At 42.1% G+C, this 18,229-nt stretch overlaps 1 protein-coding gene and 1 long non-coding RNA gene across 2 annotated transcripts in view; one reads left to right on the top strand and one right to left on the bottom strand.

Annotated features, from left to right (window-relative positions):
• CHN2 (chimerin 2) overlaps window positions 1-18,229 on the bottom strand; it is a 127,812-nt gene that overhangs the window by 52,811 nt on the left and 56,772 nt on the right. Inside the window, exons 4-6 of the mRNA XM_077304199.1 lie at window positions 11,528-11,559; window positions 9,229-9,342; window positions 7,913-8,201 (exon numbers count right to left, since the gene is read on the bottom strand). Coding sequence (XP_077160314.1) covers window positions 7,913-8,201; window positions 9,229-9,342; window positions 11,528-11,559 — 435 coding nt within the window. The remainder of the gene's footprint in view (window positions 1-7,912; window positions 8,202-9,228; window positions 9,343-11,527; window positions 11,560-18,229) is intronic.
• Window positions 1,558-7,934, top strand: LOC143820865 (uncharacterized). The gene is made up of 4 exons (XR_013225574.1): window positions 1,558-1,660; window positions 2,232-2,509; window positions 5,365-5,487; window positions 7,232-7,934. It is a non-coding gene; the product is annotated as an uncharacterized LOC143820865 (long non-coding RNA).

Genomic DNA, 18,229 nt, shown 5'->3' with positions numbered 1-18,229 from the left:
TATTTATAAATGATTTGGATGAGGGATTAGAGGGGATACTTATTAAATTTGCAGAATACACTAAACTGGGAGGGGTAGCACACAAACCAAAAGACATACTCAGAATACTGGATGATCTTGACGGGCTAGAAAACTAAGCTAAAATGAATAAAATGACTTTCAGTAGTGATAAATGTTAAGTTCTTCATTTAGGTAGGAAAAATCATATGCATCATTATAGGATGGGCGAGACTTGATTTGGCAGTGGTACGCGTGAAAAGTATTTGGGGGTCTTAGATCAGACACTGAACATGAGTCAGCAGTATGACTCAGTAGCCAAAAAGGGAAATGGGATTTTGGGCTGTATTAAGAGAAGTATAATGTCCAGATCATGTGAGGCAGTGGTCCCCAACCCCCGGTCTGGGGACCGGTACTGGTCCGTGAATCTGTCAGTACCGGGCCGCAGATCCTCCTCGTCCTCCTCCCCGGCTGCTGCCTCGGGGGCCGCCCTGCCACTCTGCCGCCAGCTCACCTTTGGTGCTCTCTGGCAGCTGCCATGGCTGGGGCTTCCCTTTGGTGTGGCACTGTGCAGCTGTGCACTGCTGGCAGTGCCCCCCAGGGGACGGCTGGAAGTCAGGGGCGCCGGTGGGAAAGCAAGTGGAGCAGGGGCTCAGGCAGCGGTGACGTCCCTCAGCAAAAAACTACCCCCCCCCAGGCCTCAGTAAAATTGTCAAGCGTTGACCGGTCCCCGGTGATAAAAAGGTTGGGGACCACTGATGTGAGGTGATGTTACTGCTTTATTCTGCTCAGGTAAGACCTCACTTGGAGTATGGTGTTCAGTTTTGGGTACCGCAACTGAGGAAAGATTTAGAGAAACTGGAGCGTGTCCAGAGGAGGACTACAAAGATGGTAAGATGTTTGGAGACTACGTTGTATGAGGAAAGGTTGAAGGAGCTTCGTCTGTTTAGACTGGAGACAACTAAGAAGTGATGTAATAACCATCTTCAAATGCTTGAAGGGTTGTCATATAGAAGTTTTCTGTTGCCCCAGAGGGTCAGATCAGAACCAATGGGTTGAAATTAATTCAAAAGAATCCAGAAGCAGTTCCTGACAGTTAAAGCGGTTCCTCAGTGGAACAGGCTTCGGTGAGTTCTCCTTCTTTGGACGTTTTTAAGCAGAGGAGAGATAGTCATCTGACAGAAATGCTGATTTTATGAACTTAGGCAAAATGGGAAAGGGTGAGTAGGAAGGGATGTGCCAGTGTTTGTCTCTTGTTGTCCTTCCTTGCATACTCAAAGGCTAATCACCACTGTGGGATGGTAAGATAATTTCCTCCTCTCCAGGCTTGATTCTGGAGATTTTTTTTGAGGGGGAGGGATAATTTGGGCATGAAACTGGGGTCACTATGGGTAGGCAGATAGTTGTGAGTTCCTGTATTCTGCAGGGGATTGGACTAGATTACCCTGGAGATCCCTTCCAACTCTATGATTCTACGTGATGTCACTTCCAGGCAAAACAGGAAAGAACATCATGTAACTCTAAGAATCACTATGGCAAACCCAGGAGTACATCATGGTATTGATCTTTTCCCCTTCCACTGCCCAAAGGAGTGGCAGTGAAAAGAGGCCCCACACCATAGCAGGAGACCTGGCAACCCTGGCAGTGGCCACAGCCAAAGCTGGTAAGTGCAATGGTGTAAATGGTTCCTGGCTCCATGGAAGTACACCTGGCCTCAACCAGGGAAAGGGCTTTTTCGGTCCTCACCCCAACCTGGTGGAATGAGCTCCTAGGAGAGCTGAGGGCACTTAAGGAGCTATCACAGTTCCGCAGGGCCTGTAAAACAGAGCTCTTCTGGCAGGTCTTTGGTTGAGGCCAGGGCTCCCCATCCCTAGGTTGGTCTATGTGGGGGTTAGGGGGAATTTGGCAACAAATCTTGGGGGTTTTATGGGATTTTTATATCTGTAAGCCGCTATGAGTCTCTCAAGAGTGGCAGGATAAAAGTCTAAGAATGGATGGATGGATAAATGAATGAATGAATGAATGGGGGTGGGAGGCTTGCTTGCAAGGTCCTGCTTGTGTACTGAAAGATCAGCTGTCATTAAAGGCTGGATTAGTGACTATGAGCACCACCAGTAAATGTGCCTGCTCTGACGTAACATTCAGTACACACAAGTATATTTAAATATGCTATCCAAGTGGGCTCTCTACCAATTGAGCTCATAGAAAAAACTCCATGTCTCTCAACCTTCCAGGGATCCTGCATCAGCTCACGAGATCATCTACAACTATTAGCAAGAGCCAGGGACACCAAGTTTCCAGACAAGGAAATTATTCAAGATGCAAGAAGCCCACTGGGTTCATTTACTAAGACCCCCAAGGCTCTTCTACATGCAACTTAGCTGTTAGAAGAGTGAGGATGCTCTTTCAGTTCTGGCACCAAAGCTCTGGCACCTCCAGCCCTGAAAAGGTTGCTTGGTACCAAATCTGCTGACCTTTAAATGCTAAGACAGTTTTATGCTCCTCAGTTCAGGTATTTTATTTTGCTTTCCGGTGATATTTTAAAATTGGGGTTTTCAAGTTTGTTTTTATTGTGTTAGTGTTGTTATTACTTGGTGGTTTGGATTTTTTAAGCAGCTCTGAACCTTGACGGATCATTTTTGAGCGGCTTGGGTATTTTAACTGCTTTTTCACTCAGCTGTTTTTAATTTCACTTTGTACTGAACTTGTTACTTAAATTGTTCTTTGGCTTGTAAAGTGCTCTGGGAATGCTAGCCTGTGGACTGTAACAAACATATTAAGACACATAAAGAAATCTGATGGACTGGAAGAGATCCTAAAGCTGTAGCCATATGCCCAATTATCTGAGAGAAATGCTAACATTAAAAAGTTGAGAACTGCTTTGCTGCAAAACTAGCAATGCCAGTCCCCAAGTAGGACCTGGAGATCCTCTAGAATTATAGCTCATCTCCAGGCGACAGCTCCCCTGGAGAAAATGGCTGCTTTGGAGGGTGGACTCCATATAATTATACTCCACTGAGGTCCCTCCCCGCCCCCCAAATACCACCCACTCCCAGCTCCACCCCCAGTTTTGAGGTATTTCCCAACCCAAAACTGGCAACCTTATGCAAACCCAGTCTAGTGGGGTGTACTAGGCATGGTGGTTAAAGGGTTGGGAAGGTCAAAATTCAGATTTTGGAGATTGCTGTATGTCCATTGGCCAGTCAATCACATCCTGGGTCCACACAACCGAACATGGATTCAAAAGGTTCAAATAGTTCAATCTGGATCAGGAAAATGGGACATAATGAGAGGGTCTCCCTGTGTTGTTGTCCCATCAGAATTGGCCCTAGATGGCATTACTGGCCCCATTAGGCATGGATGAACTGCACACAGGCCCACATGTGTCTTGGAATCAAGCCTAACGTACCTTTCAGGGGCTTTGTGAGTTTAAAATGGAAGAGGGAGAATCATGCTGGCAAGGGCTCATGAGAATTGTAGTCCACAGATATCTGGAGAGCCACAGTTCTCTAGGTCATATTAACACTGGCATTTTAAAAAACAGATCACTACACAATAGAAAATTTTGGCAATAAAGATTGTAGCAAATGAAAGAAAATGTACATTATAATAATTTAATAGATAAATTCCATTAATGTCTTCAATCTAACATTTATATTGATGGACCAGAGCTTTCTCACATTTTTAGTGGTTATCTTCCATAACTCACATCATACTAGACTGGCAACAGCTTGTAGGAATTGTAGTCCATAAACATCTGGAAAGCCACAGTTTGTCCACCCCTGTACTAGACAAACATAAATATCTTAATTCTGTCTCAACATCTGGAAGAAGTTCCTGACAGAGCAGTTTCTCAGTGGAACAGGCTTCCTCGGGAGGTGGTGGGTTCTCCATCTTTGGAAATTTTTTAACAGAGGCTGGATAGCCCTCTGATGGAGAGGCTGATTCTGTGAAGGCTTAAGCGGGTGGCAGGTTACAGTGGATGAGCGATAGGGTTATGAGTGTCCTGCATAGTGCAGGGGGTTGGACTAGATGACCCATGAGGTCCCTTCCAACTGTATTATTCTATGATTCTATCTAAACACAAACTAGTAACCTGATGGGAGAATAAACAGGTGAAACAATATAAGTGTATGTCAACTATAACTGGTCAAATTATTCCTCCTCAGTAAGAGCGGATATTGAATAATAGGAACCAACAGTATAGAGTCATCTGGGGTTTTTTTGTTCAATGCTACATTAAAATTCAAGATGCCACAGTATATTTTTAAAATAGGTGACAGCATGAAAACTCTTGCATAAATCTTTCTAAAGTTGAAAGCATGAAAACCCTTGAAAACTCTGCCACCTGGTGTTTAAAGTATGCATTACCACCAATGTCTCCTGGCTGTCATTTATTCCTTCTGCACTTTTCTCAACCTAAAGGTTATGAATAGAGGATAAACATAATTTTCTTAAAACCCTTTGGAAAGCAAATTAGCTTGTATTAAGTAAAAATGATAACATGATATGCATGAATCAATAACATTACAAAATTGTTGTCCTTCAGAGCAGACAAAGAAACTGTTAAGTGTAGGGTTGTGCGTTCCAGGAACGGCCGATTTGGATGCCGCCGCGCACAACCCTAGTTAGGTGTCAAGGGTGACACTATGGGGAGCATGGCATGGGGCCACCTGCAAGAATGGCATCTTGCATGGCCACACAGAGGGATATGACCTATGGGTCCATAATTGGATTGCCTCATTCCACTGCATTATAATGACAAACCTTTGAAATGAGCTAGGTCAACCACGCTGCCAGTTAAATCAATGGGTCTTGTTAATTTAGCCTCATGATCTTTCCTGTCTACTTTAGATCTTCCTTTTCCTTACCCTGTCTCTCTACTAATGAATTAGTTTTTAATAACGTATTACTAGCAACCTTTCATTGAAATAAATCATCCACATTCATTGAAATAAATCATCCTTTAAAAAGCCAGTCACAGAATACCATCTCATTTAGAAAAGTCGTACAAAATTATCTGAAATGGCTTTCTCTTACTTCATTCAATCATTACTCTTCACATATTTTGGTTCACTCAAGATAGCTGCCCTTGGTTGCTCTCTACGTGACCAGTTCAAGCTGGGCATGTCTCATGACTGAACAGAACTCAAGTAATTCTGGTTCTACCTTTTAGAAGATCCAGCCATATGCTATAGCACCTTAACAGTACTACCCTAACAGCCCATTAAAAGAAGGGGGAGTGTTAATGACTTAACAGTGTCACCTTAACAGTTGTCTTAGAATTGATTTAGAATTATTATTGTTGATTTAGAATTATTGCTGCTAATGAATTATATAAATGCCTTTTTCCATTGAACATTTTAGGTTCTAAGCTGACTGCAGCCTGAACAACCTCCAAGGGATCTGGCACCGTATGTGCATTGGTGGACATAATATTTCAAGGCATGCTGGGATGACACACAATGAAGCACCCTTGAGAGAATGAAGGTAGCCTGGGTTAAGTTGTCAGTCTAGTGATAGGAAACTTTCTGAAAACCCTAAGTATGCAGCCCTTTAGCTCCAAAATGGAATAAAAAAGAGATATCACTGTGACAAATACGTAACAGTGGGATTACTATCTGAACAGGCCCATCAGACCATGGCATCCCCAGAAAACAGAACAAAAGGGCAAATGCATCAAAATGAACAGGAAAATCATATTCAACCCTTAGATAAGTTTTGGTGTAGAATTTGATAAGGGAACATTTAACTCCGGTAAACTCATGTATTTTATTATTTATTATTTGGATTTGTTTACCGCTGCTGTCAGAAACGTCTGGCAGTAGGTTACAGTCATAAAAAAACCATATAAAAAGTAAAATAATACAAAAATCCACAATAACTGGCACGAAAGATCACATCTAACATGTGGCCAGCCTGATGGATGGGATGGGCAACAAGATGGCAGAACCCCTGTGCTCCCATGGCTGACACCAGGTCTGAGTCATGTCCTGTGGATGAAAAATCTGCGTGGACATTGAAGTCCCCCAGGATTATAAGACCGAGAAACTGCAAGGCTGCCACCTCCAGCAGGCTCGTCAGGGAATCTGGCAGTGCGTTGGGCGGGCAGTACACCAAGCACATAGGCAAGTTCTCAACCAAGTCCCATCCAATGCCAACATACTCCACTCTGAGGATCGATGGTGCTGGGAGAGCCATGTAGGAGTAAACCTCCTGGATAAGGACAGCCAGCCCTCCCCCCACCAAAGGGCCAAGTCTGGTGAAAGACCAAGAACCCAGGCAGAACCAGGTCTTTCAGGGCAACCCTCTTGCCCTCTTCCACAAGCAGAGAAGTTGGCTGGATCCAACCCTGTGTGTGGGAGCAGAATCCAATGCAAATGATATGTACATTATGCATGGTCACCCCTCTCCCGACATTCAGCCTCCTCCAGTATGCACAGAGTGTGTCTCACTGATCAAGTTGGTGTAACACATTTCTTGTGACCCAGTGACCTCTTTGGGTGGCTGCAGAGGAAACCAGGCCATCACGTTCCCCTTTATAGTGACAGCCATGTAAGTTGCAATGACTCTCATGTGAAGTGGCATGCACATGAACATTACAGTGAATGGGTTATTCAGAGCGTGACAGCTTGAGTGTTTTTTTCAAGATAGCCCGAGTTCAGGCACCCAAGCTTGAAAGTTTTGATTTATGTGGATATAAATCAGTGATTAATCACAGCCTCGTAGCCTCCTTCTCTTTCCTAGGGTGTGCACTTTTCAAACAACATTAATAGGTAATTAGTCATGCTTAATTTCTTTCACTAATTCTATAGGCCAGAAATGTCAGTCCCGGTGATTGTATTAACTGCAGGGTTCTCATCTGCCTCACTTCACTTTGGTTTGTACAAGATATTTCAAAGGCAGACCAACTTGAGACAATGCCTGACATCTTACCAGAAAGCAGGAACTAGAAATAACCATGCAATAGGAGTTGAAACAGAGTCATCAAAATACCCTACAAATCATAATTTCTAGCAGTCAGAAGGGGTCCTTTTGAACGACGGGTCAATACAGTAATCATTGTGATACAAAGCACTTTGTGAATTATATATATTAAATAATCTTCAAAAGCACTTACTCCAGAAAATAGTCTTGACATGTTTTTTATACTACTGTACTACCAAACACTCATATAAACTCTTATAAAACAGCTTATCTGTTACTTATGGTGTAATTTGTCTTACATTTCCAGCTGATTTTAGCTGTGTCAGCCCACTACATTATGACAGCCACTTCTTGTTCATTCAATTTATGTTGCTATTACACCAACTATAACAGCAAAAAGCAAGATGGAGAGACAGAAAAGCCAAGCCTCCAAAGTCCAGACCCATTCACCAAAGGCAAAACAGCAAAAGGAAGATTTCTCAGCTTGCATTAAAATCCACAAACTTGAGAACTGGTGAACTTGAAATCGGCATTACTTCTACCTCTATCAAGGCTTCAGGTGCATCCTGAAAGCAAGAATTCCACATCCTGATCTGGATTTAAAGACCTGTACGCGCCTAGATTTGGTTACATGAAGCTCCTGGTGCCAGCAGGATGCCCATTCATTTCTTGGGGTTGTACCTAAACACATATTTCTTCCTATGTACAGATCAAATCCCTTCCACAGAAATTACTGGGAAGCTCTTACAGAGAGGGCATTTGAAGTCTGTTTCCAGTGGCTGCAACAGAACAGCCTCATGTAAGTCTAGTCACTTCACTGGTACCCACTGGAGACTGAACCTGCCACCAGAATTTCCAGTGCCAGCTTACAAAGAGCCACATGTAATGCAACCTGAAGGTATTTTTAAATAACTAAATGTGCACTCAAAAGAAGTCCTATAAATATGAAAATATGGGCTGTTTCCCTCCATAAAATTACACCTCTTACCTTTTCCACAGGTGCATTTTCTTCACACGTTGTTACACTTGCTTTTCTTGATTCTGTTTTTGCTTTACTTAGCCTACGGGATACTTTTTCTCTGAGCAAAGTGGCATATCCAATGTGTTGATAGATAGGGTTTGTTGTCATTTTGGAAATGTACTCAGAGGCCTTTGTTTCTATATACAGAGTTATCAGGCCGTCAGTTACCAAGTCATGGATTGATTCGAACCTCTTCTCTCCTACAAAGTGCTTCCCATCATAAAAGAGCCTGTAGTTTAAGGTCTGGTTGCCGAATCTGTATTGAAACACAATGGTGTTGTGGAATTAGTGTCTTAACTTTCAAAATGCAACTGTTCATAGTATGCATATTATAAAGGAAGGTTCTTTTTTATTAGCTGTGAAGGCAGAAGAAGAAGGAGAGCAGAAATGTATTGTAGAGGCTGGCCTCAGTCAAAACAGGACTTGTTGAAGCACTTGAAAAATGGTAAAATGACTTAAAAGGCCTTGTAGACCTCACTTACAACTGCTTTACTGTGGTCAATTGGAAGTCTCTACAGATTTTTTTGTTACTTGGAAAAGGAACTTGAGATTCTATATAACAACACTTAATGTTTTTGTCCCTTTTCATCATTTGTTCATGGAAGGTTGCAACTATGTTCTCCAGTGTTGCTCCAGTGTTTAGACCAGGGGTAGTCAACCTGTGGTCCTCCAGATGTTCATGGACTACAATTCCCATGAGCATCTGCCAGCATTTGCTGGCAGGGGCTCATGGGAATTGTAGTCCATGGACATCTGGAGGACCACAGGTTGACTACCCCTGGTTTAGACCACACACCACCAGTGTCAGGTTAGGAAGCCTTATCCTTTATTTTGATCCTGATGTTATCACACAGCTAACTCTTATTGGTTATTTGGCATTGGAATCAATTCATGTTAGACTTCTAGTCATGCTTTCTGCCTTCGCTCTAAAACTGGTCTTGAGAGGTCAAAACAGCCAAATCTGATTAAGTTGCGCTGTCATGAAACCAAATCAGAACAAGGGAAAGAATCAGAGTGAGGACAATGGTTTCATGGAGAGAAAAGGAGGAGAATGTCACCACCACTGGTAAATTGGGCACATTCTCCTCCCATCTACCCCCAACCCCAACCCTATCACAGCCTATGAACAACATGGTGAAACTGAGAAGGGGGCATGTTGTCTCCGACCTCTACATTATAGGTATTTCAAAAATACCAATCTGTTTGCGGTTATTATAAGTTGAAGGCATCTTCCTTGAGGTTCATAATTCTTAAGGTTTGAAAAGATAATGTGGAAAGCTTACCGGAGAGCTAAGGTATAGCATCCGGGCTGCCGCTGGCTTTCTCTGAGGATATATGCTCCTTCTACACCTCCAAGTAATTCATCTGCTTGCTCACGAGAAATGATCCCATGAAATCTGACAGAAAAGAAAGTCAGCTATTTAAATAATAGTGCAAAAAAGGGAGGGGGGAAGGGAGAGAAGCACGTAGGTCATACCAAAACAATACATCACAAACCAGCAGACTATTTTTTCAAGTGGATAGCTGCAAACTGCAGCTAACATGAAGAGACTGAACAGGGCAGGGGACACCCAACTGATAGAGTTATTTTTTGCTTCAGCATTTATTTAAACACTAGCTTCAAAGCTTCATTCAAAGCCCGTTCATAAGAATGGGCCTTAAAAGGGTCCCCTCCTCTGGCCCCTGGCCAGGCAAGCTTAAGGTGGCTTTGGGCCGCAGCTTGCAGCCAGATCAAGTGGGGCGGGCGGGGGCTCGCCAGCTTGTTAGCAGGCCTGGGAAAGAGCTCCTTAGCAGGTAGTCAGCAGGCTGTTGAGGCCATCATTAGCAGTCCCTACGTAGCAGGAGGCCCTCGTTAGCAGGGCTAGCCTAGCAGGCCCTCCACCATGACCCTTTGCCCAGGGCCCTCTCCCCTTACCTGCTGCTGGCTCCAGGCACTGAGGCGTGTCTGAGAGCAAAGAGGCTAGAGTCCAGGGATAGCGGGCAGGAGCTGCAGGGGCAGGGCCAATCAAGGTGCAGCCAGCTTTCCTGGCTGCACCCTGATTAGCCCTATCCCAACTTGGACAGCCGAACACATTCCACCCCGCAGGCTGTTTCACAAATATATAGAGAAACCATGGATAAGAATATGAGGGAGCAGCATCTTTCCATGCTATGTTAATCACCCAAATGATCTTGGTATGTATCTTGGAAGGCCCCAAATACAAAGCCCATTTCAAGCATGGCACACAAGGTAACTGGAGTGCAAACTATACAGATAATTCCAGGACTACAGAATGTGCAGCAACTATTTTGGATATAATCTGCCCAAATGCTGCTCCTGAAGTCAGTCGAAAATGAGCTGGAGGTCATCTTGTCAGGCTGTGCTCTGGCACTCTCTTTACTTCTATAACTTCTCCTTTCAGACAAACCCTACGTGGTGGCTTAATCCAGAGGGTCAAATCCTACATCTGATTCTGTGCCAGGGGCTCTGATGCATTCTGAGACTTTCCCCTGAGATGCACTGAGATGGAAAACACTACAGCAAGAGCAGAGTTGGGAAACTACAGATGCAACACTGATTTAAGTAACTGTGGCTAAAAAACATACAATCATCGCCACTGGTAGGATGCTGCAGATGGAGGAGGACTCACAGTTAACATAGTCTAGTTATGCAAGGAAATGTGCATCAGGGCAATAACTGAGATTGCATCCTATGATGGCTACATGCTGCTCTGATTAACTTTGGCTTTGACAGTTGTGAAGAACACAGTATTGAGGAGTGACTTTATTTTCATTCCATGATGTCACCAAGAGACCCTTTCGTTTTAAATGTTAAGTTCCCTGTTGATAGTCAAGGTTAGAAGTTAAAGGGCTATGGGAAATCTCAGGATGAACTGAGATAAGCTTCTTAAGCACTGGTGCATTCCACACACATTGGATAACTTTCAGTGTACTTTAGAAGTAGATTTTCCTGTTTCACATAGGAAAATCCAGCTGCAAAAGTACACTGCAAGGAACAAGTAATTAATCAATGCCCTTAATTTAACTATTATATTAGGTTTCAGATTTTTACTAGCTGCTTAGTAAACCTCTCTTTGCAGCTTTTTGAAGTTTAGCAAAATTATTTTGCCTGAAACACAGTAAATGTATCATTTTTTTTAAAGCTCCAAGAATCTCCTGTCTGTTCTACCACATGGAAATAGTGTGTTTCAAATGCTGGCTGTTTGGCATCAAGTGAAATATCTGTGTGTGTGTGTATGAGACACAGACAGACACAGCCAGATTTATAAACTACTTTTATTTAAAAAGAGCTCTAAATTGGTTTAGAAAAAGAAATTAATGGTTTTATCATAATTATAGAATGATACAGAAACTGATGCATACTCTAGATACCATCTGGGGAAACAATTTATTCATATGCAGGCTGAGATTTTGAGAATTCACAAATAAATTAACAACCATGCACAAAATAAAGGAGATGCAATCTAGTGTCAAATGATTTCTTCATTAAAAATTCTGCCTTCATTTTAAATTGTACCATGACACACTTCAAAATAATTGCTTATAAATTATTATTATTTTAATAAATAATACAGTACATACTCTCTTCCATAGTATTTTGGTCTGTTCTCCACCTAAATTTAACCAAACAAAAAAGATAATGAATAACACAGTTAAATATGAATTAGTAGAATAATCAATAACACTGAAGCTGGTAAAGGAACACAACATGTAATATTTTCTGAATTCCAGGTGGACAGGATATAGGTTTGGTGTAGCGGTTAGGAGTGCGGACTTCTAATCTGGCATGCCGGTTCGATTCTGCACTCTCCCACATGCAGCCAGCTGGGTGACCTTGGGCTCGCCACGGCACTGATAAAACTGTTCCGACTGAGCAGTGATATCAGGGCTCTCTCAGCCTCACCCACCTCACAGGGTGTCTGTTGTGGGGAGAGGAAAGGGAAGGCAACTGTAAGCCGCTTTGAGCCTCCTTTGGGTAGAGAAAAGTGGCATATAAGAACTAACTCTTCTTCTTCTTCTTAGGTGGAAATATTTCTGTGGAAATAAACGTGGAGGCCTGTGTGAGTGGTGAACTCAGTATGCACTGGGACCTCAATGTTTATAATATATCTTTTGGCCTGCACAATTCACCACAACTGTTACAGCAAACATGCCACATCAGGGGTCTCCAAGCGCTAGCTTGTGAGCTTCTAGTAGCACTGTTCATGCAACCCTAGAAGATCCAGGAAAAGATGGTAAAGAGATCTGTCCTGGACATTTACTTTTTTGAAAAAGTTATAGGGTTTTTCTTTGTGCTCTTACGTGAATGCTAATGATGAAACACTTTAATTTTAACTGATTTACAAAACAATGCTATGTAATGCATATTTTACATGGAATTGTGTTCCACTGAGTTCAACACAGATTAAACTGAGGTTGTGTTCATTTTTTTAAAGTTTTGGATTTCTGAGCCATCCTTCTCCATAGCAGTCTCAGGGAATGTAGCCAGTATCATATAACCAGGACACCAGTGATTTAAATAAATTTGTCTTAGTTTCCTTTTATTTTTTAACTGCCTTTTCATTAAAATCATTGACGTCACACCATTTTGGTTTTCTTTCAAGTAACCAAATGGAACAAAAGAAATATTTACTGTGTCTGAGTAACTTACCTACAATGGGCTCTTGCTGGAATTATCAAAGTGGAAAGTCAATGTTTAAAGTACACTTTAAAACTCAGAAGAATTATATGCATTTACATTCATTTGTATATGTATTTACATTCACTTATATGTATGCCATATACATAAATGCGACTGACTTAGGAAACAAGCTATCAACCACTCGTTATTCATTTTGCAGAAATAAGTGGTGCATCCACAGCAACAATGCCTGCAGGATTTCATCATTTTAAAGGACAACTCAATGGAGAAATTGCACCAATTCCACACAGAGTAATAATAATAATTTTATTATTAGATTTATTACCTGCCGCTCTCACAGCAGGTTGCAGAATAAAACCCCCACATCACATAAAACACTAAAACATTAACATTACAAAATAATAGCTCAGGTAGTGAGAAGAAAAATCAAACTCATCTGACATCCCCTTCCCCCCCCCCCCACCCCAGTCAGCCTCGACTCTCTCAATGCCCCCCCGGCACAGATTTCTAGGGGTGCTGAATCGTTCCGATATAAGGGGCCCAGTGGATAACACTGAAAATTAATTTGGAGTTTATAAGCAAACACATGCAGAGCCAGCAGGGGGCAGTTCCTTACAAAGTTCAATGCCCTGCTTGTAGTGCTGATATAATATTTGGAGAATTCATGTGGCTATTATATTTAAGAGGTCCTTAATTTAAATACTTATGATTGATGTGTTCAGGATCAGCTGGTACGCAAAGTAGAATGTTTTAACCTTAAAACATTCAAAAAGCTCTTTTCACCTTCTTTGTAGCATGAGTCTAATATCATATCTGTACATGTGGCAGCTCCTAGACATAGCTGAATCCTGGAATTTTTTATCTGCCAGAAAACCTGAGTAACAGACTTTTGGAGAGTTTAAAGTGCAGTGCTGAAGGATGGAAAGACTGCTAGATCAATTGTGGCTAAAGAAATACAAACAGAACTCCAGCAGAAACATTACATGCTCCCTTCTTAAGTAGAATTAAACAGAAGAATATTCCACTGAAATCAATGACATTAGGCTTATGATAAGAACCTTCCTTCTCCTTAGATTATATATCTATATCGATATCGATAGATAAATAAATATATATACCTAATTTAAGCATTCAGTGGCCTTGGGCTGCAATTCCTTCTCCTTAGATGTATTGCAGAACAAATGGGTAGTACTAGCAAGTGTTGTGACGCTGAACAGTAAAAGACATAATTGTTCTTTGAAACCTGGAGCTATTTTGAGAACCAAGTTTTAATTGAAAAAAATGGGCTATAACCCTTTCAGTTATTAAGAATGACTGAATATAAAAACTATTCCAACCAGAAACGAAGTAAAACCAGAGAAAAGGCAAATGTGCTCCATTTACGTAGCACACATCTTGAGTTCTCTCCTGGGCTTGAGCAGCAGCTATTCCTGCTTTCCAATGAAGAATCCTCTTAATGGGAAGGAACCGGCTGAATTCTAGCTAATGAGAGAGATCTGGTGTAGGGGACACAGATACTGATTCTGCATGGCAGCATCCCCACAAGGGACATTTTTTGGTGGGGGACCATGTCCACCCCAGATTACCTGGAAATGACGTAATGATACTTTAGAAATTCTCTATGGATGCTTCACACCCAAACCCAAAGGCAACCCTAAACATTTATCAAACGCTAAAGTGTTTTGATGATAAAAATTGACCTTGTTTTTGAAACACAAAAAAATGTACAGAAATATCAAAACAATACAAAAGATTAAACTTTTTGTTTCATCTATTCCAAATGGAAAAAAAAAAGCAAAAACATCAGACAGAATAAACTAAACACATCTATGAGCAAAGTCCTAAATTTGATTTCAGAGCTGGCTTCAAAGAACATAGAAGGGTATAATGCTGTATAAGACTATATGGCCAGAAAGCAATTCTGCTCGGAAATAAGTACCATTTTATTCAAAACAGTGTACTCCTAGGAAAGTATTTTTAATACTGCAGCCTTAATCTAGTAGATAGCAGAAGCTGCATAAGAAAAGAAAGGAAAACTTATTAAAGGGAAAAAATCATTTTTCCAATTCCAATATAACATTTTCCACCAAGAAATGGAATATTTGTCCAAAAAATAATATAGATTTTTAAAGGAATGTATTCTTTTTCAGGATTAAATAACAAAGAGTCCTGTGACATTTCATGTATCTGATTACATGGGCTCTGCCTCACAAAATCTTAAACCACAATAAATTTGTTAGCCTTTAAAGTGCCACAAAGGATCTTTGTTGCTTTGGTTGTAGTAGACTAACACGCCGAGATTTTTGGAAGCTTCCCAAAACTGTTTCACTAGGGATGGAAATCTGACATTGCATTACAGATTTTATCTAGGATTTTGTAACTAGAAAGAGGCAGTCTTCTTTACCAGTTGCTAGTAACTGGGTGATCATTTTCCAGCCACACACAGTGATCTTCTCCTGTCTCCACAATTATCCTTGTTCATCCACACCCATCTATATTGCCTAATCATCTAATCCGGTAATTACAGGTATATTTAAGGTAAAATAGAGAGCCGTACAAAGTCCAGAACATAGCTATTGACATATCCTGCCTTTTAGCATTGTTGAAAAGGGGGAGGGGAATATGAAACCCAAGTCTTTGTATTGCAGACAAGGAATGAGCTAAAGGCCAGGCAACAATTGTACTAAGGGAGCTTTGGGCACTGGAATGGCTACAAAGCTATTTGTATGATACGGGTTGTTAAAAAAGCTAGATATGGTAGAAATGTGGCGGGAAATAGAATGACGACAACCTCAGATATGAAAGATGACTTTCTGTCAAACTCTGAGTATTCCCAGGAGAATTTAGCCAAACTTTAAAAACATGAGCCGACTGCAGTGATAATCTTCTATTCTGTATCCTATGAAATCTCACAGAGATTCTCATGAGAAGATTGGTTAGATTCAAGTGTAGTAGCAGCTTAGAGGCCTACTGGAGTTTTAGGGCATAAGCTTTCCAGAGTCAAAGCTCTTGGAAGACTCAAATAAGTGAGTTATAATGGAGATCCCTGAGTTGTCTTATCCTAGTCAGAAGATGGGAAGGGGCATTATAAGATGAGAGGTGGTCGAGGGAGAGGAGGTCCCTGAGAGTTGTGGTGATGGACTTTGTGGTTAAGGAGGAGGAGGAGGAGGAGGAGGAGGAGGAGGAGGAAAGATGCTCTTTGTCAGATAGACCCATTATGCACGGGGGTTTTAGCGCACATTCGGGGTGGAATGGCGGCGACTAAAATCATCGATAACGCACGGAGCCGGCTGCAACTGGCCGCAGCTTCGGTGCATGCCGCCGAAAAAGCCGCGTCAGTGAAACGCGGAAGAAAGCGCAGCTTCCGGGTGACCGGGGCACAACCAGAAGCGGAGCCCGGATCGCCGCGTGCATATTCGGTTACTCTGGGTTTTGCCGCCGTCGCGCCCCGCCCCGTACATAACCTGTATGCGTCGCGTCTTCCCCCTCCGCGTTTTCCATGGGACCCGAAATCGCCGTTTCGGCGGCTGTGCATAATGGGCCATACAGAGCATCCTCTCTAGCTGGGAGGAATAACGTACCAGCCATGCCAGCCGTTTGTTGTGTCAAGACTTACTGATTGGAGGGAAGAGGTTTGGCAGGTTGGAGCACCTGGCATCCAGATTGGCTGAAGTCCCCATGGGGGTGGGATCTGAAAAACTGAGCTGTCCCTTTGTATGTTCCTTTTTGGTTTGAGTTCTTGTGTGGCAGGTAAGGACTGGGAACTCAAATATCTCAACTTCCACTTGTGTCCAGGAGCTTTGACTCTCAAAAGCTTATATACCCCGTAACTCTTGTTGGTGTCTTAAGGTGCTTTTTTACTGAATTCAATTTTTAACTATTCTACTGCATCTACCCTCTGAAACTATCTTCATAAGAAAATGTATGTAAAATTTCATGAAAGGTAAATAAGTTTTAAATATAATTTAAGTGCCTGTGTACTTTTGAGCCTCCCACTGAAAAAATGTGTCTGTGCAAATGGATCAGCAAGCTCAAAAATAATTGAATTGTGTTTCACTTGTGTGCATAAGTTAACTGGTAGCACAAAACAAATAGCGTCTGTGAAATAAATGGAAAGCTAACAGAATACGAATCTGAGCAGTAACCTATCAAATCTAAAAAACAGATAAAATAAAAGATGGATAACAAAATAATCGTGTGTGAAGTTCCATGACTAGAAGCAGGTATACCAGATTACCAAACAACTAGGGGTAGGATGGGATAAATTCAGTGGAAAGGAAATTTTGAAGCACTCTGTACACAAAACTGAGACAATTTGGGTATAAAGCCCTTTGGATAAATTATTCTTCCACATCTCTTTTTAACCTTTCATTTATCTTTGACATTAGTTTCTTTTAAATTTAATCAGATGATATTTGCATTGTATTACAGCAACTTTCCTTCCTCGAAGTCTTTCATCTAAGATCATTTTACAAATAAATTGCCAACACGTGTGATGTTACTTATGCAGCAGCCTACCATACTTTATATGTATCTTCAATGCAGTCATAAATGAGTACATTAGCTGAAATGCTGTGAAAGGTTGCAGGGAAGTTTCCTTGACTTCACTCAACTGTAGGACTGCTGCTGAGATCATTAAAGCAGACACTTCAGAACACTGCTGTCTTACAACTGAAAGCCATTTTCTATATTTTATACAGAAATTTAAGAATCATTTTAGATTGTTAGCAGGACCACAGCCATGGGTGGGCAGGGTGGGGCAGTGTCCATCCTCCATTGTGTCTTGCCTGCCCTTCAGGACACTGGACCCAGCCCGCCCCCCCCACCCCCGTTGGGAGGATAACACCAAGGGTAGGATGAAAAAGGAAGCCAACAGAGCTGCAGCCCCCTACAAACTAATTTCTATAGTGGCTGATAGGGATAATACAAAAGACAGCCTGCCTTGATTTACACCTACAGCTTCTGATAGGATGTGGTAGCTGGGGTGGGGGGATTCATAGCCTCATTGTTGCTGTGTGTGGGAGGACCAGCCTCCATTCTGCTGATACACACGCTTCACCTTCCCAGCCCCCAGCTCCTGCCTGCCTGGAGATTTATGGTCCGCGCTGTCCTGGGGAGGAATAAGAGCCCCAAGCTGGCTGCCAGACACCTTCCACTCAGCTTCCTCACCGCCAGCATCTCTGTTCTGGCTGGGGAAGCAGGCATCTTCCTTCAGGCACTGCTGTCTCATTTCACTTCCCTCATAGTGCTCTGCTCTGTATTCCAGCAATGGCTACATTGTATCTAGGAACTGAACAAAAGTGTTATGCTAAAGGACTGGGGGTTTGGGGGGGAGACCCCACAAGACATTTGTTTGGATGATCACTATTTGTATTGAAGGGTTTTCTTATAGCAGCCTTTCTCAACCGTTCACCCATAGAGGCCCACACTGAAGATTTTTTCAGGCCTTGAAGCATACCGGAAGTGATGTCAGTTGGCCATGCCTCCCCGCCAAGCCCAACCCCGTGGAAGTGACATGTCACCCATTGCTTCATTAGCAAGTTCTGCTGCTTCAGACCAATATGCCTCTACCAACCTGAATCTATTTTATCTATATACAGATAAACAGATTATTCAAAAATATGACAAATAGAGACACAAAT

Source organism: Paroedura picta, chromosome 11 (assembly GCF_049243985.1).
Source record: "Paroedura picta isolate Pp20150507F chromosome 11, Ppicta_v3.0, whole genome shotgun sequence".
Lineage (NCBI taxonomy): Eukaryota > Metazoa > Chordata > Lepidosauria > Squamata > Gekkonidae > Paroedura > Paroedura picta.
Note: the sequence above shows the minus strand (reverse complement) of the source record. Positions and strands in the feature narration are given on the sequence as shown.